The following is a 23,842-nucleotide window of genomic DNA, read 5'->3' on the forward strand; positions in this document are numbered from 1 at the left end:
TAGCAAAATTATTGTGGAAAATTTCCCTGCTGGTAATGTCCATCTAGCCACAAGCAAACATGGACGGGAAATAAATATAGTATTAAAAAAGTGTACCGCTTAGGCAAAACCTTCTGGTATGTCCAATCTGAGCTTTCAAATAGCAGTTTCCTAATAATAATAATAAGGAAAAGCATACAAACACAATAAAGCAGTGTTAACCATGTATAGACTACTAAATGTGCTTCACAATTTGCCTGTTAGCTGAATATTTGATGCAGTGCAAACAACTACTATCAGGATACATGAAGCAGCTGGATGTGACAACACAATTGCCATGCTCTATCTGTCACAGGAACTAGCACACATTTTGAGACTTAAGATGCTTTGATAACCCAACACATTAAAGAAATTTTTCTCTTTAATTATAAGCTAAAATACCTTCTTTTTTTCACACACATTACCTTCTACATAATGGCTTATTAAACCTGAAGTAAAGGCCTGACCAAGTAGCCACATGATTAAGCTGTATTAAACTAGAGGTGCACTTTTCTGACACTGTAATAGATAATGGCTAGGGAAAGAAACTTCCCACACTTCTGAACATGCAAATATTACCTTGAATGAAGGGAAAATCAGACATCCACCCGTTCGAAGCAATTGCTACAAAAGAAACCCACACGGGTTCCTCGAAAGAAAAAGCCTCATAGTTGAAGAAAAACTCATCCTGGTCCGGGACTCGAACCCGGGACCACCGCCTTTCCGGGGCAGCCGCTCTACCATCTGAGCTAACCAGGCGGCTAGCAGATGGCAGGGCGAAGTCGAATTTGTTGACAACACGAAGCAGAGGCAAGTGTTTGACGTAGTAGTTCTGTGGAAACCCGCAAGGTGGAGAGAAGTAATGAATAAAGGGAAAAATGTAGCAATTGTAGCAAAAATGTAGCTTTGAAGCAATTGCTACGAAAGGGTGGATGTCTGATTTTCCCTTTATTCATTACTTCTCTCCACCTTGCGAGTTTACGCAGAACTAGGTATGCAGGTATGCATACTAGGTATGCAGAACTGAGGTATGCAGTTTCAAGCAGAACAGAGGATGTGTTCAGTGATGTAGCTGGCCAGTTCCTCTACACCTAAGTGGTCAACATCTTCCAGGCACAGTTTACATATGTTTCTAAATGTCGACCAGTCTGCACTATGAAGTCTCCATTTTTTTGGGGTAAGCTGGTCCATCATGCCACTTTGTTGTTTCTAGGAGTGTTGGGAAATGATCACTCCCATATGGATTACTGAGAACTCTCCATTCCAGGTATGGAAGAAGTGATGCTGACCCTATGGCTAAATCTATTCATCAATAGGTGTTGTGTGTAGAACTGTAAAAAGTTGTCTCTGTCTTGTTAAATAGACAGACTCCAGATGAAAGTAGGAACTTTTCTATTGCCCGTCCTCTCGCATCACATCTTGAGTCACCCCAGAATGTGCTGTGAGCATTGAAGTATCCGATTACTATATAGGGTTGGGGAAGCTGGTCAATCAGCTTTTCAAATTCTGCAGTGTCAAACCGTTCATCAGGCGATATATATATGGAGCAAATAGTTATAAGTTGGTTGAACAATATAGCCCGAACAGTCACTGCTTCAAATGAACTCTGGAGCGGTACATGTTGGCATGCTATCGACTTTTGGGCTACGATTGCCACACCACCTGAAGAAGAATTATCATTATTTCTATCTTTACGGGAAACTATGTACTGTCTAAAGAAGTTCTTGTGTGTAGACTTTAAATGTGTTTCTTGAACACAGAACAGCCGTGGCTGATATTCCTCTAGTAGATCTTTGACATCATCTAGATTCTTAAAGGGAAGCTGAAAGGTTTTCCAGAAGAAATGAGTTAAGAGCTGTATGTCATGGTTTTCAACCCTCCGAATTCGAATATCGCACCGAAATTGAGCGAAAGAAGCGCTAACAGATTTTATTTCGACGAAAAGTGCAGCAGCAGACTCGGGGCAGCTCGTGCGCCTCGTTTCCGCCTGTGATTAGTCGGGCGCCTCGTGACGTCAACAATGGTGTTCGTCCGGACCAACCACTGCCGCTACACGTGAAGCACGGTGCAAGGTAGTTTGATGCTGTTTTGCCGAGACGGTAATGGAAAATTTCGAGAGCTTGCATTTCTCTTAGGAGTTCGGCGTTAAGTCCAAACCCCATGAGAGCGATCTTGCGTGCGACGGCGACGGCTTCGAGCGACGAAACGGGCCGTCGCTTGTACAAATCGCTCGGTGTTGTCGCTCGATGGCTCGTTTCTAGAAATCTAGAACTCGTCACTAGAAAGTGCTATGAGCGACTAGCCAATAGCGCGAAGCCGGAAATGGATGTACATAACTTAAATACTACTTATTGTCACACGGAACGAGCAAACTATTGAATTTTACACGTGTAAGAATAAGAACCTAGTGCAAGACCTCCAGAAATATTTTGTGCTCCTTTTTACAGTAAAATACATCAACTTAAATTAATAAAGCACGCATTACGCTAGTTTCGGCGCATATATTGCTGCCCTCACACCAGGAAGTCGTCGCTCGCATGGAGTTCGGCTTGTAGGCTACCAGTGAACCCGAAAGCCATCTCCATCACCTCGCTTGTCGCTGTCGCGTGCAAGATCGCCTATATGAGGTTTATACTTTACTCCCTACCTGTAAGAGCCGATTGTGAAGATCCAGCCTCTACAGGAAGCAAAAAATGCCGGTGCAAGCAGCGCTTTCGACGTTAACGAAGGCGAATCGTTAGCATCTCCACGTGTTGGAAATGTTCTTTAGTGAGTATGCTTTTGGTAAGCTGCACTCAGCGATCCAGTGAATTCGTTTCCGGGCCACAACTGCAGTGTTATGTTCCTGCATGCCTCCTCTTCGAACATAAGCGGTGATGCTATCTTCTGCATTTGTGCGCTGCCCCAAAGCTGTCGGCAATCTACACAGACGGTTTAAATGCGGGAAAAGCTTACTGCCTCTAGTAGCACGTGTAATGTAGAACCTTCATCAGCGCGCCATCTGCACGCTACTCATAACCGGCGAATTCCGTCGGCTACGTGAGATGGTCGGTTTCTCTATGTGCGCGAGAGAAGGGGGAGCGCAGCGTACTGGCGTGAGCCGGCTTTCCAACACATGCAAACTTTACACTTGCACTGCGTTATGGTAGCTGCATGCAGGCTGTTTCACAACGCACGTGCGAATAGAAAATTCGCGGCGCTTGGCGACGAAACCTGCATCAAAGGTGGGAGATAAACATGCGCCTTCTGTTCAGCGTGCTAACACGAAGGAGAAACCAAAGCACACATTACCCGCAGTGGTTGCTCAGTGGCTATGGTGTTGGGCTGCTGAGCACGAGCTCGCGGGATAGAATCCCCGCTGCAGTGGCTGCATTTCGATGGGGGCAAAATGCGAAAACACCCGTGTACTTAGATTTAGGTGCACGTTAAAGAACCCCAGGTTGTCGAAACTTCCGGAGTCCTCCACTACGGCGTGCCTCATAATCAGAAAGTGTTTTTGGCATGTTAAACCCCATAATTTAATTTTTTAAAGCACACATTATTGATAAACTCTGGTAGTAATCGTCGTCACGGAAGTGGTTAGAGCACAGCAGTGTTGTTCTTGAACGCTTAAAATTCTTTCGCTTTACAGCAGCCTCCCACTTAGCTGAAAGCTTGTCTTGCGGGAAGTAATGGAAGAAAACATCGTCGTGGCCGCTAGTTTTCATGCAACCGTAGGCTGCACAGAACGCCGGCATTGTCGGCCCAACATTTCAATTGATGGTGCACGCATTAACTACCACTCTACATAGACACAAACAAAGGAATGCAGGGTCGAGCGAAGCAGCTTATGACGGCACACACGCAGCAACAAGCACGGTCAGGCACGGCCGCGGAGACTGCGAAGAAATGGAACACCAGTGCTGACTGACATCACTACGCTGCAGTTTCCGGTCTCCGCTCACATCGTCAGAGTCAGCAACAGCACGCGGCGCTCGACGGGGGGTGGAGCGACAGCACAATTTTAACCGATGATTACATCACTCCTAAGTGAAAAATCCACCCCAAAATTTTACCTGCATGGTTTATACGCTTCCCGCATACGTATGTGAGCGTCTTATTGAATTCGACAGACTCTTCAGTTTCCCTTTAAATAGGCCCCTGGCATTCCACTGCATTATTTGTGTAGCCATATCGAGGAAGATTTTTGTTGTCTGTGTTCAAGAGCCTGTGGTAAAAATAGATGGATATGTATATAAGGACGGTAACCGTTTATGTTACCGGTCCCTTTTTTAGAGCAGTTACAGGTATTTTACCTCTTCTAGCCTGCTTGTGAGAGCGCTGATCTTTTGGCGTTGATGACACCGGGGATTTTTGATTGACCTCCATAACCTTCTTTGAGGCGCTGGAGGATCGTGAACTAGGCGCTGAAACTTGCGTCCCAGGCCGTGGAGTTCGGTTTAGCTTTGGGACCTGTAGAACCGAGATCTGCAGGCCCACCTTCGACGTTGATGGAGCAGCACTTGCTGCAGCCACCAGGGGGGCAGGCGAAGTTATTACCGGACCACTATCAGTGACCGCGGTAGACTCCCGAGGGATTTGTGACGCTGCCCCCCGTCGCGCCACATCCGAAAAGCTTGTGTGATCTAAGTATGAAATACGTTTCCTTGCTTCGTGAAATGTTATATTTTCTTTAACCTTTAGCGCAATGATTTCTCTTTCTTTCTTCCATTTAAGGCATGTTCTGGAGTAGGCTGGATGCTTCCATCACAGTTCACACAATGTGGAGATGAGTCGCAAGTGTCTGATGGATGTTCATTCGAGCTGCATTTCGCGCAAGTCTGCTTTCCTCAGCATGTCTGGGATCCATGCCCATACCTCTGGCACTTAAAGCATCGTCGAGGATTTGGAATGTACGGCCTAACATGTACATTGATATAGCCTGCATGCGATGTACTAGGCAGCACACTGGTACCAAATGTTAGTACAATGTGCTTTGTTGGAAGTTGTTCGTTAATCCTGCGGATTATGATTCTTTCTACCTTGATGACATTTTGGTCCTGAAAACCTTCAAGCAACTCTTCGTTACTAAGGTCCATGAAGTCGTCAGCAGAGATTACTCCACATCTCGTATTCATGGTTTGATGTGCCGACACAGTGACTGCTACATTGCCAATGCATTTCAAGTCAATAATTTTATCATGCTGAGTTTTATCCTTTTATTCAAGGAGCAGGTCTCCATTTGACATCTTTGTGGCTTTGTAGCCAGGTCCTATCGTGTTTGCGAGGCACTTCGCCACCAAGAAGGGGGAGGATTTACGCACGCTCTTGTTGCCTTCACTGTGGATGACTTGGTACTTAGGGAAGTGTTCCCCATTGTTTTTCAAAAAGAATTGGAAGCTTGCATCGGTGCGCCCTCTTTTTAGAGGGCGATCAAGGGAAAGTGGTTTACTTGAAGCCATATAGGGGTCTTGAGTTCGGCAGCAGCGCCAAGCGCCCACCACTGAGCCTAACATGGGGATGGGGCAAGTCTTACGAGTAAGACAAGCCCTCCCCAGTTGTACGGTGCTACTATAACCCAATCTGGAGTACCCAAGGTTGGCCACCAGCACAAGGTTAACCCTCGCTGCCAGGAAAGTCAGAAGGAAATAGAAGAGAGGAGAAGACAGGAAAGTGTGATAGGAAAAAAGAAAGACACAGAATGGAGAAGGGGACAGGAAAAAGCAACTACCGATCTCCCCCGGTGGGTCAGTCCGGGGGTGCCGTCTACATGAAGCCGAGGCCAAAGGGGTGTGTTGCCGCTGCCGAGGGGCCGTAAAGGTCTAAACACCCGGCATTGGCTCAACCCCCAGAATCCCCTTTTCCCCGGACACGGCTAAGCAGCACACAGTTAGACGCGGGAGGGTCCAACCCTCGTGTGCTCGGGTACGTGGTGTCGCAACACACCAAACGCCTGCTGACACAGATGCCCCTGCGGGGATATATATACACAAATACCCAAGAAAGTTGACATAAGGATGGCTGCTCCCAGAAGCTTAATGGTAAAGCCCTGCATGCATAATGCTCAAGATATGGGTTCAGCTCCCACCTGGGGCAAGTTGTCTTTCTGTCCACCTTCATTTCCCTTTTCCTTAATATTTCTACATTTCTATTTAAAAGAAGAACCAATGTCCTCTGAGCTTCCTATGGCTTCATTGACCGTTTTCTTCATTTATGTAACACAAAATGATTCATAACACTAAGCACAACTTAACTCTATCCCCCACAGAAGAATAAGACACTTGTACTGAAAAAAGAAGCACCATTCCTTCAACACACATGAAAGTTTTAACCTGAAGCAGGACATAATGTTACAATAAAGGTCCCATGCATCTAACTGATATCCACTTGATGTCAATTGCATCCATATGTAAAGTAGGAAATTTGAACACTCTATATGCACACTAAGTAAGAAAAGTAGGACATACATGTCAGCTTGAACTGCAAAGAATGCCACCTGCTGCAGAATTTATATATTTTTTCTCATGCAAAACTCCCACCATACTTGCCAGGGTTGTTGTCTTGATGCATACCACCACTTTGTCTAATATACCGATTATGCACACAGTAGAAAAAGCCAGTAGACTTCCTTCCGCCAGCTTGAAACTTAATCAATGCAGTAGCAGCAGGCTTGCAGAGGAAATGCCGTGAACAATTTCTTTGCAATGTGCATATTGTCAGCTTTGTCTGTTGCAGTAATGGCTGTGGTGGCCTCTAAAACACATGCATATGCCACCACTGCGGGGTCTTCTACATGGTGCTAAAAAGCCCCGCATACACTGTCAAGCTTGAAGGTTATCCAGTGGCAATATAGAGAAAAAGGTGAATGGACACACATGGCAAACATAGTTCTGAGCTGTTAACTGCGGCTTTGGTAAAAGTCGAACATACATGATGGATATTTTTTTTCACATAGACTCCCCTTCAATGCCTTTACGGATCGCCCTTGAGCTTAACTTTAGGCCTTTAGGTGCAAACGTTCTTTGAGAAATATAATTGTGCCATCCTGTATTACCCAATGTACAATTTTCCCAGGAAAGAGCATAAGCTAGATGTAAAATTATGCAACATCATACATCTTTAAAGAATGCTGTGCAAGAAATAACTACTGAGAGTCATTACTGCTTGAACGTGCATCAGAATTTACTCACAGTAAACAAACCACAATACAAAAATGGACAACGCTTTTCCCCCAAGATATTGACATGTCCTACCAGGTTGTGTAAGGCGGTAAAGAAAAACACACTAGGTTAATCCTAATGTTCCACAGTTTTATGAGCAGGTTGGCAGCCATTCGAGCATCAGTTTTGCATCTGCATTTAGGTATGTTAGTGTGGAAAAAGTGGGACATCTGTCCCACTGTTCTAGAAGACTTAAACATAAACCTCTAAACAAATGACAATGAAAGGAATGTAAATTAATTTTAAGAAATGTTTTAGTATCATAACCAAACTGTATGGACTGAAATAAGTTTTGACAAACCAGGTTTGATCAGGGCGCACTACAGAAGCTACAACCTACACAAAAAGGACTTTTATTCGACAATATGGGTCAGATTTGCAGGATGAGTGAAGCTCAAGCTTGAGAACTAAAGGGTTCAATGCAGTTGTGAAGGCTTTCGTTTCTCTTTTTTTTTTCTTTTCAAATGTTACGTCTCCGCGCCGAGGAGCTTTCAATATAGCCATATGGCTGGGACATGGGATCGGAAGAAAAAGAAGTATACTTCTTTTTTTCGGACAGCAACAAGAGCGCACTGACACCATGTTTTTTTTTTTTTTTCTCCGTCCGTTTCTTTCTTGGTCTTATTAGTGACGAGATTTTCGTGACACGGTACTTTGCCTTTCTGACAACGCACAGGCCGCAAAAGGCTGCAATCCTGTGGTAAATAGCATAACTGCGATTTCACGAGTACAAATGAAAACAAGAGAGAAATAACACAAGCGGTCAACGAAAGGCGTCGATACGTAGTACGATCACTGACACGAACGAAGTGCTTGTGTGAAAATGAAACACTGAGGTAACCTTGTTTGCCTATTTCAGCGTCTGCATCAAACTGCTTTGTGCCTGGCGTTCACACGCTGTGCCACGCCAGCGAACGATCTCCGCACCATCGAGCGCCTCTACTTCCGCAGTCGAGTGAAGCCGGCACTAATTGCTCGCCACTTTCAATATCGTATTAAAAATTTGGATTGGTACAATATTACTATTTATCCTTCTATAAAGAAAGACCAGGGCCACCTCGGAGATCAGCCATGCATGGCAGTTTCGATAATTTCACGAACAGATTGCTTCTCGCACAGTGATTTATGTCCGCAATGTTCCAGTGCACACGTCGCATGACACGCGCATGCGTTCTTTCAGCCAACATCGCGAACAAATTTTGTAAATAAAATTTAGCTCGCAACTCTGCCGTCTGTGTTTTGTCGCAATAATTGTCAAGAAAAAATTCTGACCAGAAGTTGCAACGGCGTCAGCTGTTGTAGCATACCACCAAACCACCAACATTGTCGCAAGGCTTTACCATGTGAAAGCTGACATACACGACTTTACTGTGTGCAACAACGAGGACTTTGAAAATCAATTACCTTGATAAACCATTTCTGGTAGAAAGTTATACCGATGGAGAAGCAGTAGTACAGTAACACGAGGCCGACAGTCCGCAAGGCAGTAGCACTGTAGCGCAGAGCGTGCATCCTGTACCTGGCAGGCTGTAAGGAATGGTTCGCGGCACCATGCAAACGTTGGTAGCCGCTGAAATGGATGTAGTTCTTCGATCCGTCGTTGGACTGCACATTGCTGGCGGGCGCTGACATCTCACGTGAATAGCACTGCTCGTTCGGTCCCTGCGTTCCGACACCGCGGACTTGAGACACGACGGCACGATCCTGACAGTAATGCGCCACACAAGCGTAACATCAGGGTATGTGTCGGCGATGTTGTCCCCACTGCGACGCGGCCGCTACTTTAAACTGCTACGCGAGATAACGAGCCCAATTCCTCTGGAAACAGGCTGGACACTGATCAACGGAATGCACACAGAATTCGGCAGACGCACACGCATTTCTCTCTTTGCTGCACGCTCTCTTTCTCTTTTACGCGCTCTCTCTCTCTTTTTTGAAAGCAAAACAAAAACGAAGCAAAAATGCGCATGGTTGCCAGCGAACATTTGTTGCTTGCTGCAGAAAAAAAACATTTTCTTTCCAAAGACGTTTTATAGTATACTATTTTTAACCTACTTAATAAATCATTTTTATATGTTGGCATAAAACTGATTTACTTGTTTCAGTTAATCTAGTCTTAAGTTTTTGAAAACTACGAGCAACAAAACACAAAAAGAGGATCCGGTTAGTTCATCGCGCTCGCCATCATAGCGTCTGGTCTGGGCGTCTGCTTCAGGAGTAGAAGGGTGACAAGCGTGCCGTCCTGACGTACAGAGTGTTGCGGTTCAAATCAGCTTTAACAAAAGTTTTTCGACAGTACCATAGCTCTTAACAGTCATGTCTGGAACCATTTGCGTTATTGTCGTGCTGGTGGCACTACTGGGAAATGCAGCATGCGTGAGTATTCATTTCACTTTTTCTTCATCAAGGCCTGCTAGCAGCGTTCACTATCTCTTAACGAGAAACACCGTCTTTGAGCTAAACTGACTCGTAGCGTTGACCTTCTATATTCATTATTAATGCTTTTATTTCTAGTTTAATTGTTAATTCTTGTTTCTTTCTTTTGAAGCAACGCCAGTTGAATGTATAGTAAGATGTGTGTGGCTGGTACACTCGGTTCGCCGCAGTAAGCGCAGCCCTCGATCTACGAACCGGTTTTTGCAAATAGGCTCTTAGGTTTTGGGGACAGAAAACAGGATGTCTCAATTGTCCCGATTGCTAGGATCGTCTTGCCAGATTATATATGTCTCCAGTGCTTCGCTAGGGCGGGCGCGCAGCCGCAACCCCGTGCGTTCGTTCTTTCTTTATTCGCACTCGTGGAGTAATGATAAGACAAGTGCATTATACGTGCTTGTACCAACGCAGCAAGAACACGTCCAATTATTAAGGCCAATATGGGAATTACGAGGTTTGTTCGTAGAGTCTAAGCTTGTTATTTGACCGCAAGACGTGGCATTTCACTTCTTTCGTCCACCAATGGCCGCCTAAGCGAAAGGCAGCTTGCACCCCTTTCCTCCTCTCCCTTCGCCCGGAGGCTTCGAGCAGTGCTGTCCCGCCATGTTGCACGGCCTCTGCTCGCACCAGCCTTGCTCATCGGCTCCGTTTTCAGACAGCGAGCCCAAGGCCGAGCGCCGCTCCGAAGCGCGGGCGGATCTTCGCCCCGTTGTCGAGGGTGGGTTCGCGCGTGGCCGCCTCCCTCGCCTCGGCCGCTCTTCCTCCTCCTCCCAGCACCACCACTCTGCCACTTTCTCAGTCACGCTCGTAACTGCGAATCCATCCATCCGCGATAGGAAATAAAAAAAAGGTTCTACAGGCACAGTATGTTGAACGTCCTTGTCCAGAATGGCTACCATTTAAATTAATTGGGTTTGAAGTCCCGAAGCAAGTCGCAGGTTATGAGACACACCATAGTAGATCGACCAGCTGGGATTCTTTAACGTGCACCCAAAGCACGGTACAGGGGCGTTTTTTTTTGCATTCCGCCTCCCATCGGATAGTTGCCGCTGTGGCCGGGAATTGAACCCGCGACCTCGTGCCCAACAGCAGAACGCAATAGCCACTGATTCGCCGCAGCGGTGGTTGCCACTTCATTCAATTGTTAATTCGCACATTGAAGAAAGTGCACAAAGATCGGGGGGCAGAAAGAAATTTTGGAGGGGTTGGCCGCCCTTGGTGAATTGTAATCGCAAGCTCCTATCTCGTGCTAATGTTCAAATTATTGGTTTAAATGCGCTGCATTAATAATATATTACATAGTCAAGTCCTTTTTACACAGTGTAGTCGAAAAAATTCTTGCCGGTTGCACGTCTACATACGCACACTTGCATGTGCGCCGTAGTTGATCTTGAGTTCCCGGTTCTCTTCGTCCCATTGGAGCATTTAGTCAGTGTTTTCGGTTTTAGTCACTTCGAGTGCGACGAATTTATCGGTCTGTGTCGCCTAGTATTTCTCACTTTCAGCATTACAAATAAATTCTGGGGTTTTACACGCCAAAACCATGATGTTATTATGAAGCACGCCGTAGGGGGCCACCTGCAGTTCTTTAACGTGCACCCAACGCCCGGTACACGGGCGCTTTTGCATTTCGCCCCTATCGACACACGGCCGCCGCGGCTGGGATTCAATCCCGTGACCTCGGGCGGCGCAGCGCAGTGCCAAAGCCACTACGCCACCGCGGCGGGGACTGCGCAAGGGGACTCCAGTTTGCGCTGAGCATAGGTGTGGCGAAATCACATTGTCGTATGTTTCGTCTTGGAGCGCCTTGGCCCCGGATGATGTTGGATAGGCTAGCCGACGGCGCTCTTTCGACTCTGGTACTGGTAATGGGAGGAGTCTGAAACTGCTGCGTAGAGCTGAGCGGAAATTCGATATATAAGAGATGGATGACCAGCGTTGCTCCTTAGATAACCGAGCTCAAAGCGGGAAAGGCGATCGGACGTTGAAATCGTCAGAAAAAGAAAAAGCGCGAAGGACTTGAGAAAGGTTGACTTGCATGCCCTCGCAAAACGCCACTAAACGAGAGACAGAGAAAAAAAAAAAGGCTGATACTGTGGAGGCTCGTTTTCCAAGATAAGCATGCGCACTGGCATGCTAGTGGCGAGTTCCATTCACGATGGAAAGGCGCGCTACGTTAACCTAATAAGGGCATATGCGAAATTCTGTAAGCAGGCTTCGGCACGCATATCAGCGGACGACCCACGCAATATGGCCGACGTCACGCTCGCAGCCCTGCATGGAGTAAGCGCTGTTAAAGCAGAGGGTCGTGTGCAAGGGATAGCAGAGATGGCAGCAACAGATAGCGTGACTCTTCTATTGCAAGGTCCACCGTCTTGTGTTGGACAAACGAGACGTGTGGAAAAGCACACTTGCGGGATTTCGTATGTCCCAGAGGCTTACGCCAGCTTATTGGTGGCGCTGCGCTGCTCAGTTCGTGGTCGCGGTTTCGACCCTGGCCGCGGCCCTTCATTACCGCATTCCGCCCCAATCCCGGTCGATGGGGGCGGAATGCAAAAAAATGCTCGCGTACTTGGATTTGGTGCATGTTAAAGAACCCGAGGCAGTCAAATATAATTCCGTGACCTCCACTACGGCGTGCCCCATAATCAGATCCAAGTTTTGGCGCCGTAAAATCCAAGAATTAAAAAAAAAATCGTGTAGTAGTGTCGACGTTACCTACGGCATTTGGTAACTCAGAGCGAGAAGATCAACGCGACCTCTGCATAACCAAGGAGGTTTTTCATTTTAATTTGCTGGAGTGGCAGCGCCCGCAGTTTCTTGTCAGCAGAGGTGAAGCCAGAGCTTGTCCATCCTTCACCTCTGAAAGACGGCCGCGGCAGCTGAAGTCCGCTCACAGCTGAATTGCATTTAGTGACTTATTGTAAATGCTAGGCCTATTGGTGAATAAAAGCTCGTGGTTTCTTGCTAAGATATTGCCTTTCGCTGGGTACTGATATCATGATGTGCCATAAAATTTCGCATGACATTTAGGCTTCAATCTCAAGCCAGTGACAGAGAGGAGGATATCTGTGCGAAAAAATTCCCCCACCCCCCTTAAACCTGCGCAGAGGGTAGAAAAGAGTGCGTTGTATGTTCTCCCATATATTCGCTAACGTTTTTTCGGGCCTATGTTAAAATGATGGCGGTCCGGCTTCACTTTTGACATTATCTAAATTCCAGCAATTTTTCATTTAAACCTCCTTGTACACAACCTACGGCCGTCGGTAGAAGCACACTTACGATCTGCTGTGGCAGTTTGTTGAGCATTTGAGCGAACGGATAGAACCTCCGTGTCAGCGTTCAATTTCGTTCCCAAATAGGGAACGAAATTTATTACTTTTCTTTTTCGACGCTGTGGTAACACATCGTCCTTTGAGAACGCATTCGAGAGGCGTTGGTGGTGCCGGATTAAGGCTCCCCCCTTTACAAAGGGTGCCATCACCCGCCGCTGCGGTCTTATTACTCCTCCTCCGTTGTCCCCTTCCTAAGTAGTCATCCAAAATAGTCTTGTGACATCACCTCACAAAAATGTTTTTCTTCTTTTTTTTATCAAGATTTTAAAATTTCATAAAGCGAAGTACCGCCTTTATAGTTCCGTTGTACAGAATGCAAATACCTGGTACTGGTATTGTTGCGCTTGTTGGTGGTGGGGTCAAAGGTTCGAGGCGATCACCTTTCAATCCACACGGCTCTGTTGGAATCCACTAGTGAAACGATATATAGCTTTATGAAAGACATTGTGCTGGATTCACGGTGCTACGATATTGACCGGGAATAACGTTGATCATCAAATTGCCTGCTTGAAATAAAAAAAAAGAAAATAAGAACAATAATAATAAAAGTACCATGCAGTGCGAGGTCTGAGCCGCACTCATGAGGACTAGAGTGAGAATGGCGGTGTGCTATACTATACGAAACGCCAGGGAAATAATTCGTGCGCACGTGCAAAACCTTTATACCACAAGTTTTTTTTTTCTATTTAAAATAATGACAGAATTTAAAAAACACGCCTGCGGCAGATAGCACCACTTTACTGCCTGATATGGATTACTGGGACCGGCGGGTATTCAGTTATTTTAGTGCTGCGACAGTTTGTTGACCAGCCTCTGTCCAACTTTTCAACAAGAAATGCTGGCTCTCCGGTAATCGAGCGCAGATGTAAGCATGAAGTGTCTACTTAGTCGCACGAACAATCGAAATGCACAATTCAATAATCAGAAAATAAGATACTGTTCTTTTTAACTAAACAGTTTAGGGCACATATCGCAACTGATAAATTTATGTCGGTGGGTTCCCAAGGCACGTCAATTTCGCAGATTGCAATATGCGCCCTGTAGTGATTAGTTTGTTAGTAAAATTTATCAATTAGTTTAATATGAATTTCGATTTCTCGTGCGTTACGTTCGCCTCTTCGAGTCCTCTACTTTATGAGTAGAATTGTATGTAACATTACAAGCATTGCAAATCGCAAAATACGATATGTATGCAAGCGCGCATGCATACCCAGGAATTTCGGACATTGCCTCTGCGGCCAGCCGTCGAACTTCACCGCAATGCACCAGCGTAACTTCAATGGGCAAAATGACTTTTATTTTTTTTGCGCTAGAAGACTGGGACAAAGAAAGGGAGTACAAGACACACTCGTGGACAGCCATGGACAGCATTTAAGATGATATTTCAGAAGGCCGCTCGAATGTCAACAACTTTCAGTTATTTCAGCTAGCAACGTCGAGGGTACGCCCTTCTAATAGGATGCGCATTTACGACTCCTATGCGTAACTTTCCTGCTGCGTTATAGCAGTGTTTTAATCATGACCAAAATTATTCTACAACGCAGCAAACACGTTAAGAATAAGTGCTGTAAATACGCATGTCAATGAAAGGGCGTACCCTCTCGACGTTGCTAAATGAAAGCGTTTGAAATTCGGGTGGCTTTCTGAACTATCATTGTTTGAAAATGCTGCCCATTGAGTTTCGCTGAGGCACTGCGGCGAAGTTGGACTGATAGTCGAAGGGGCAATGCCAAAAATTCCTGGACATGTTTGCGTGCGCGCACACAGAACACATTCATACGGCACCTCATGCACCTCTCGCTGCAAAACAACGAGTAGGCAATGGCCACGTAGCGTCTGCGCAGGATGCGTTACCGTCTTTATTTAGAGCAGGAGGGCTTCACGTTAGCTCATCCGCTGTACCAAGCCGTGACCGGTCCGCTAGAACAGCGCGTGTTACTCGGGCCTCCATTTTCTCGCGTCAGCAAGAGGGGTTTGGTTATTTTCTCGAGCTGATGAGAGATAAAGAAACTGACGCGGGAGCACGTTCTTCGCGCCTCGCGGGCATGCTTACATCCGTCCCAAGTTAAAAATAGCAACTTGCTTACGGTTGCTTTTCAACTTGCGGCTAGTCAGCACCGGCACCAGGCGCTTTGGCCCGCTCGCACCCAATTCTGCCAAGTGCACTATCGCTTGCGAGAGTAATGTGACTCGCGGAGTTTTGTGGAACCGCGGCGTTGCGTCCTATGGAATATGGTGATGACGACACTTCCGACGGCGACAGCTCGGACGTGAGTTCAAGCGGGTCCCCATTTCCCGCTTGCAGTGGAGCACGTAATGTGGCGTTCAACCATGGTTCAACACATTTCTGGCGAGCGTCGCCCACGGCATTTCTGAATCTTTGTCATTGCGTTGGGCCTTAAATAATCTAGGAACAAAATAGCGCATAGCCCTCTACCTGTGTCGGCCTCAGGGCAGGGTTAAGCCGACGAAACAAAAGGGAGCCGTTTCTTGGCCTAAATTTTAATCATCAGCCTATTTTATGTCCACTGCAGGACGAAGGCCTCTCCCTGTGACCACCAATTACCTCTGTTCTGCGCCAACCGATTCCAACTAGCGCCTGCGAATTTTCGAGTTTCATAACCCCACCTAGTCTTCTGCCGTCCTCAACTGCGCTTCCCTTCTCTTGGCACCCATTCTGTAACCCTAATGGTCCACCGGTTATCTAACCTACGCAATACGTGACCTGCCCAGCTCCATTTATTTATCTTAATGTCAATTAAAATATCGGCTATCCCTGTTTGCTCTCTGATCGACACCGCTCTTTTCCTGTCTCTTAACGTGATGCCTAACATTCTTCATTCCATCACTCTTTGCGCGGTCCTTAACTTGTTCTCAAGCTTCTTTGTCAGAATCCAAGTCTCTGCCAAATATGTCAGCACCGGTAAAATGCACTGATTGTACACCTTCCTTTTCAATGATAATGATAAGCTTCCAGTCAAGAGCTGGCAGTGTCAGCCATATGCGATCCAACCCATTTTTATTCTTCTGTAAATTTACTTCTCATGATCAGGGTCCCCCTGTGAGTAAGTGACCTAGGTAAAATTAACGTACTCAGTCACAGACTCTAGAGGCTGACTGGCGATCCTGAACTCTTGGTTCCTTGCCCGGCTATTGATCATTATCTTTGTCTTCTGCATGTAAATCTTCAACCCCACTCCTACACTCCCTGTTAAGGTCCTCAATCATTTGTTGTAACTCGTCCCCAGTGTTGCTGAACAGGACAATGTGGTCTGCAAATTGAAGGTTGCTGAGATATTCGCCGTTAATCCCTACTTCTAAGCCTTCCTAGTTTAATAGCTTGAGTACTTCTTCCAAGCACGCAGTGAATAGCATTGGAGAGATTGTCTTCTTGTCTGACCCCTTTCTTTATAGGTACCTTCCTGCTTTTCTTTTGGGAAATTAAGGTATAGCTGTGGAATCTCTGTAGATACTTTCCAAGATATTTACGTAAGCGTCCTGTAATCCTTGATTACGTAATGCCTCTATGACTGCTCGTATCTCGACTGAATCAAAAGCTTTTTCGTATCTGAAAGCCATATATAGAGACTGATTGTACTGTGCAGATTTCTCGATTACCTGATTGATCACATGGATGCGATTCATTGTAGAGTATCCCTTCCTGAAACATGCGTGTTTCCTTGGTTGACTAAAGTCCAAAGTCCAGCGTTGCCCTTATTCTATTGGACATCATCTTGGTGAATATTTTATATAATATTGGAAGTAAGCTAATGGACCTATAATTTTCCATTCTTTACCGTCTTCCTTTTTGTGGATTAGTATAATGTTGGCATTCTTCCAGTTCTCTGGGACCCTTGAAGTCGATACAGTTCGTACAAAGGGCCACTAGTTTTTCAAGCATTATGTCTACTCCATCTTTGATTAAATCGACTGGTAGTCCATCTTCTCCTGCCGCTTTTCCCCGTTTCATGTCTTGCAAGGCCCTTTTAACTTCATCGCTAGTTATAGGAGCCTGTGTAACCTGTTCATTACTACTTGGAACGGAGGTATCGTTACTGCTTTGGGTTCTGTACAGGTCAGTATAGAATTTTTCCGCTGCTTTTACTATATCTTCGAGATTGCTGATGATATTACCCTGCCTATCTTTCAGCGCATACATCTTGGTTTGTCCGATGCCTAGTTTCCTTCTCACTGTTTTCAGGCTGCGTACCTTTTTTACTGCTTCCTCAGTCATTCTCACGTTACAATTTCGAATATCCCTTATCTTCTCCTATTCGATTAGTTTTGACAGTTCCGCGAATTCTATCTTATCTCTTGAGTTGGACATTTTCATTCTTTCTTTTCTTTATTGGGTTCTTTGTTACTTCGGAGACCTTACCTACTGGTTGCCTTGGTGCCTTACCTCCCACTTCAGTTTCTGCTTCTGAAGCCAGCCTAGTTACGGTTTCATTCATTTTCGCATTTTCAGAACCGAAAAATAACTATTCGCAAACTGTAAAGAGAAATATTTTCCCTCAATTGTATAGATTGAGGGAAATGAATAACGACACCGTGAGCTACTTTGGCAGCCATAGTGCACGAGGCCGCGTGTTTGATTCCCGGCCGCATTCAGAGGGGGACACGAATGCAAAAACGACTGCACGCGTATAGTCATCGCTGTGCACTAAACAACCACGGGTTCTAATGATTAAAACTAGCCCCCATCTACGGTGTCTCTTACACCCTCGCTGTAGCTTGGAGACACAAAGTTGAGCGAATCGAAAGCAAAAAAGACCAGCCATCAGTGTGGACCGACCGACCCGGCTGTACCTACTCTTTACAGACGTTTATGCAATGAGGGCAAGCTTCCCTCCTCTTCCCTTTGATGCTACCCCGTCCCTGGCTGTGAGCCTAACTCCATCTGATTTTGGTTCAACGTCAAGGAGGGCATACTTGAAATGTTTTAGTTGTTCTGGCTTCACTTATCGCTTCATGTGCACGTCTCGCCTATTGCGGAAATGTTTAAAAGACACCCAAGAAGGGTTAAACGAATTCCCAAGAGCGTCTATTGTTAGGAAAAAAAAATATGAATGTCTCGTTTACCGACTAACGGCACCTTTTCTTCTGACCAGGCGGACCCGGACAAGACGATTACCCACAAGGTGAACTTTGACATCGCCATCGGGGATAAAGACGTCGGCCGCGTTGTCATCGGCCTATACGGCAAAGTGGCGCCAAAGACTGTCCGCAATTTCGTCGCTTTCGCCGGAGAGGGCTACGAGGGCTTGAAGTACGAGGGCACCGTCTTCCACAGGGTCATTAAGGAGTTTATGATTCAAGGTACGTGCATGTGCGTTAAGATGCCTGATAATGAAGTTTCCTGCCGTGGCGTAATTCCTGTCTCGATGAATGGCCAAAAGAATAATAGCGAGATGAGTGTCTCAACGTGAAGGGATATAGGTTTAAGTGTCGTTAGAAAGCTGATGGTGAAATTCACACGGCCGAAAGTTCACACGATAAGCTCTGTGTGTTTCGTACCTTCACAAATACGGTGTTAGCGCTTGAATTTTTAGTGAAATTATCTGGCACGATCCTCCACCTTCATTCTTGGAAATGTTCGTTGTTTTTCTTGGGCCGTGAGCTATGACACCGTATAATAGCAAATGGCTCACGCCAGTTTTTTTTTCTTTTTGTTCACCCGGTTCTATGCCTACGCTTTGTGTTCTTTGGTTCATCCGGCGCTCTGCCGACGCTTTGTGTAGGCGGTGACGTGCAGAAGCAGGAAGGCCGTGGCTCTATCAGTCTCTATGGCCGGTACTTCGACGACGAGACTTTCGCCCTGACGCACGACGGACCTGGCACGCTCAGCATGGCCAATGCCGGTAAGCTATACGGACCAACTTCAAGGCGACACCGCTTGCACGCCGATCTCCAGTATCCGGCCATTGGCGCATTTAAAAATTTTCACTCCGATCCAGTCGTAACCGAGTTACTCAGTTACGCAGACTTTTACGTTTACTGTGAGCACCGTGGATGTTTCGGAAATCCGTATCAAGCTCGATTCACACGGGCGAACAAGTGAGCTCTGCGTGTAAAGACTAGGTATCAGGTGAAATTATCCATCCCAACGCACGATGCGCCGTTAATTGCAGTGCAGGTGACGGAACGGGACAATACGCTGAACAAGCACTTTGTGGTGCCCTTCATTCCCCCCCTCATTTTTCTTTTTCTGCCGCAGACTGCATTATCTGGATGGTATTTTAATTCCCGCGGTTAGGATGATGTGCTGTAATTGGCGTAGACGTTGCCCTTTGGGATTGTCTGAAGAAGCAAGCAAAGCTGAATTCGACAGTACCTATAAGAACCCTCCGCGCTCTTTAGCGATGGAATTGCGTTGGCTTAGTACGATACCGCTGTGTGGAGCAGCGAGGTCTAAACATTGCTTTTCAACCACTTGTTGCGCCAATTTTACTCCAGGTAGTTGTAGGGAATATACTCCTTCGACTTTCTGACGCAAGTTTTTTTTACTTGCTGCATAATGAGGAGCGACTCGAAACGTGAGCATTTTCGGCGGTGTAGTGTGTCCAATGGGCGAGCGAGTTCGCACGGACAGTCCATATAGTGGCGTCCCTCTCGTGGAAGCTGGGCCTGTATTGAAGAATATGCAGATAAACGGGATAAATGAGTCACGCGATGGCTCAGTTTACGTAAAATTAAAAAAAAAAACAATTAAGCCCTGTTATGAGTCCAACTAACTTGGAGGAATGCTAGAATGTCCGTACGCATGGCGTTTTCGAATTTTCTTGCGTGAAAATGCAGTCGCTAGTACTGGTAATACGATGGCGCATTCCTTGAAACGCATACTCACCTATGAGAAAGTACGAGGAGTTCGTAGCGAGCAACTGGAAAAATAAATTAGCAATTGAGAACGATCACAAATAGATATGATTGCTGAAATCAAGAGTAAGAGAACCCGTCATCATTCTTGGGCAGGGTGATGACGGGGATGCACTTTAGCTGACGTAGAACTGCGCCTGGACCAGATTCATGCTATGTGGTGTAGCCATGTTCCGTCTTTAGTTTGATTCGGACAAAATGCTGATTTATTTTTGTATTTTTAACCAGTAGAAACACTACGAGCACAATGGACGGGCGCAGTAGATGAGTGTACTAGCTGTGCTTAACACTTCTTTACTTGGCTACTCACTTTTCCAGTGTTCGGCCTTGTCGTTGCTACGTTTCAATGAAGACGACGCTCATTGCTCGAACACTCTTCCGGTGCGAAAGCTACGGAGCAGAGTGTCCGATGGTGAGCCTAGCAAGGAGAGAACACGTTCAGTCTCTCATATGTACTATAGATGTAGCAGTGCTGCAATGAGTGCGCGTTCGCAGCGAACAAGATGCACAGCAGCATGTTCACTGTGTGTAGTGCGCCGCTGCGCGAATTGTTTGCCTCGTGTCGGTTATTTATAGCGGGGAAAAAAGTTCCCTTATCCCCGCGACCACCGCCATCGGACACATGCGTGGATTCTTCAGGAATGTCTTTTTATGATGTCTAAAAGCCGGCGCCTCCCGCAGTGTGTCTTGACAAGCCGCAGGAAACTTTGATAGAACGAAAACTGTCCTGAAAGAACTAATGGATACAGCTGATTTAGCAGAGACTGGTTCACTTTGCGCAGAAATGTTAAATGAGACGCGGATGACACCGAGTGCACCAGCGTATTGCGCATGGTGGAACACGTGGGCGCTTACGGGTGCATTCGAGTTTATTTTTTGTTTTTTGCTATCCGGAAACTGTTCAACGTTGTGCACCTGAACAAGTTCGTGGTTCTGAGCGAATGGTACTATACAAGCAAGCTCAATCGTGAACCAATGCCCAAAGAACGCTGATACAAATCCTCGAAAACACCGACGTGGCACGCGAGGTTTCCGACTTTCATTGTCACAATTGAAAACGAATTGTGTGCACAATTTTACTCGTAGCTCGGCAGAGTGCTCCGATTATTATTCAGTGCTCATAGCGGACCAACAGCTTGCAAGGTACATGCGCGGTGTGCTCATCAAGACATTTTGGCACGAGGAGGCAAAGTCCCAACGAGCGCTATGCGGTGGCGTTGAGTCTCGGCTGCACGTCAAGGTTGCACGCTTTCACTGGCTTGCCGTATTCGACAGGAATGATGTCACCGTTGATGCTGTGACGGGACCATGGGAGCGTGTTCTTTTTACAGTGCACTCTGTCCTTGCTTCGAAATCCCTTGCCACGTACAAAACTCGCATTTTGCGACTCGCCGCCGTGAAGAACGCGTGCTGAAGCGCGATACCATCTATAGTGAATCCCCTACCCCCACTTAGGCAACATGTCACCATTTCGAATAAAGATTTCAATCAATCAATGGCCTCCGAGCTTTCGCCGGTGGCTCACCGGTGCGTGCTAACGCTGAGGATCAATCCCCAGTTTCCCAGCCCGGGATCGTTGCAAAGCGGATACATAACATCACCTAGCTGTTGTGCTCGGGTACCCATGCACGGTACCGACCAGTACTGGTTTCAAAGTCTTTATTGGAAAGATCGCCGGAGTAAACAAACCAGAAACACGATACTAACCGCGAAGTGGGCTAAGTGTGGTAATAAGATTTTAAAAAAAAGTGTAGTACAATCCGGGTGCCACGATGCGCGAGGTAGTCGTAAACCAGCAACTTAGAGAAAGAAGTTAAATACTGAAAGCTGTTGCCTGACCTGCTACGTGCCCGAATGTTTTCTTTTTCTTTTTTTTTCTTTTCTGCTCTATATAGGAGCGAGCGACAGTCTACGCTCTTATATGGCGACGTTTGCAGAGGTGCACTTTTTCATACTTAAAGGTAACAACCCTGTTTTAACTGCAAGGACCACGCTGGTTTTGATGTTTTTGTTACTTTTTAATAAGGTATAAAGGCAACATAGAATGGAGTAAAATTTACCGGAGCCACGACCCCGGGCATCGTGTTACAAACTGTACTGTGTGTTAAACACAATGTTAAACACGTTATTAATGTGTGACAGGAACAACGGGGCGAAGCCTGGCTAGTCTTATTTAGAAATAGTTCAACAACAAGACATCGTAAGTATAGGCTTATTATTATTATTTTTTCCTGTTGTCTGTGCTGTTTCACGACTTCTCTCCTTTCAAACTGGTGATGGTGGACACTCTGCTGCGTTTCTTTCCCGTGTGCAGGAAAGAACACGAACGGCGCGCAGTTCTTCATCACGACCGTAGCCACTCCGTGGCTGGACGGCCACCACGTGGTCTTTGGCAAGGTGATCGACGGCCTGGACGTGATTCGCAAGGTGGAGAACACGAAGACCACGCGTAACGACGCGCCCGTCGACCCGGTCGTCATCAAGCGATCCTCGGTCGAGACCCTGGTGGGCATCTGAGCTGTAGGGCCCGCGTGCCGTCCGTTGCAGGCCAATTGGCAGTAGATCCATTTCAGCGTTCGAAGAGCGTTCGAGAAGGCTACGTTTTTTCCCGTGTTCGCAAAACTTGTCACCGCGGCGTCCAATTGGCTCGACGCTCAGCTCTGGGCTCTTACTTTTTTTCTCTCGTTTTTAGCCTCTGGAAGGAAATTTGCCTTAGTGTGCTGGTAAAAGAAACAAAGCAGCTGCTTAGTAGCACGATAGTCTTACTGACCTGAGCTCCCCGGCTGCCTTGTGTGCGATCGCGAGTACTATATTCCATCCGTCAGCGAGGTTTGCTTCGCGAGCGCCCTCTCACGCTCTGTCTTCTTCCCATCGGAAATCTTGAAACTGCCACATTTATAGTGCAAGCGACATTCCGTTCACCGGTGTGTGTTCGCATGCGTCATCCAGCAGTAGCCGTTGATGCGCTCGGTGTGCACGCCACCCCTAAGTGTTCGGCTGCGACAAGTTCGTCTTCAACTGCAGCATCACAAGTTTAGCGTAGAGATACCATATATTTATTTATCATATAAATAAATATGTTAAAATTAAGCCCACAGAACAGAAAAACGCCAAACGGTGGACGTACTACCACCTTTAACACGGTAGGGGTGAACGTTCTTGGGCGTCACCCTTTCCCCACGTGAGCGACGTATTATGCTCGCCTAATGCACATGGCAGCTGGTAAGGCTTCGCGCGCTGTAACGTTGTAAAACATGGCAGCTGTGTCGTCTGTTGGCACAGGGTAGATTTGCAGGGTATGGAGGTGTCGTTATACGGGCCTACGCAGTCAGCACATTTCACGTGCAAACACTTCTCAGATGAAAAATCTGAGCGACATTTCGCGATGGCGCGCGCACTTTCTTTACTGGACCACTGTTTGTACCACTTTAGATGTGCTTAGTGTAAGCGCGTTCGACCAACGTTTTGTATGAAACTTTTGGATATCTGGTGCTGAGATTTACGACGGGGATGTGCAATTTCAAGCGTCTCCTTTTCAGTGAACCTGTGTCATCGATTCTGTCCAGTACAAATACTCGCTTCAAATTATGACGAACCAAGAAGTACTGGATCCGCACAAGCTTCGAACAAAACGCCCACATATGTCAATGTTTACACTAGCCTCAACCTGCCAAATTTTTTTCATATTTTATACACTGTCTGCTTATACAACCTTTATATATAAGGCTCTATGTTCTGTACCTTCACAATAGATTGTTGCAAAAAATCACGCGTGGCGTCTGCTTCTTTTTGTTACGTTGCGGTCGTCATTGCGGCACATCGAACAGCGACATGGTTCCCACAGGTAAGCTTTTCTTATATCGGTGTCCCTCGGCCACTTTCGATCGTGATCGAGCCCGATCAGGATCGAAATTGTCAGCCGCTATTGGCTCCCTCCCGCAGCTTACGCGAAGGAGCCAATTGCGACCGAGAGATTCGATC

The 23,842-nt window shown here is 46.4% G+C and overlaps 2 protein-coding genes across 4 annotated transcripts in view; one reads left to right on the forward strand and one right to left on the reverse strand.

Annotated features, from left to right (window-relative positions):
* The window catches only part of LOC135911023 (solute carrier family 35 member C2-like), an 84,049-nt gene extending 74,909 nt beyond the window's left edge, over window positions 1-9,140 (reverse strand). For all 3 annotated transcript variants that reach the window (XM_070527102.1, XM_070527115.1, XM_065443109.2), the window contains exon 1: window positions 8,622-9,140. In XM_070527102.1, the coding sequence (XP_070383203.1) occupies window positions 8,622-8,849 (228 nt within the window). In that variant the 5' untranslated portion in view covers window positions 8,850-9,140. The remainder of the gene's footprint in view (window positions 1-8,621) is intronic.
* A 263-nt stretch (window positions 9,141-9,403) lies between these two features.
* LOC135911022 (uncharacterized) lies at window positions 9,404-23,630 on the forward strand. Its single transcript, XM_065443108.2, has 4 exons — window positions 9,404-9,593; window positions 18,097-18,304; window positions 18,727-18,846; window positions 22,176-23,630. Exons 1-4 carry the CDS (start codon window positions 9,534-9,536, stop codon window positions 22,376-22,378), a joined length of 591 nt encoding a protein of 196 aa, XP_065299180.1. The 5' UTR covers window positions 9,404-9,533; the 3' UTR covers window positions 22,379-23,630.
* Window positions 23,631-23,842: the final 212 nt, after the last annotated feature.

This window comes from Dermacentor albipictus, chromosome 1 (genome assembly GCF_038994185.2).
Source record: "Dermacentor albipictus isolate Rhodes 1998 colony chromosome 1, USDA_Dalb.pri_finalv2, whole genome shotgun sequence".
NCBI classification, from domain to species: domain Eukaryota; kingdom Metazoa; phylum Arthropoda; class Arachnida; order Ixodida; family Ixodidae; genus Dermacentor; species Dermacentor albipictus.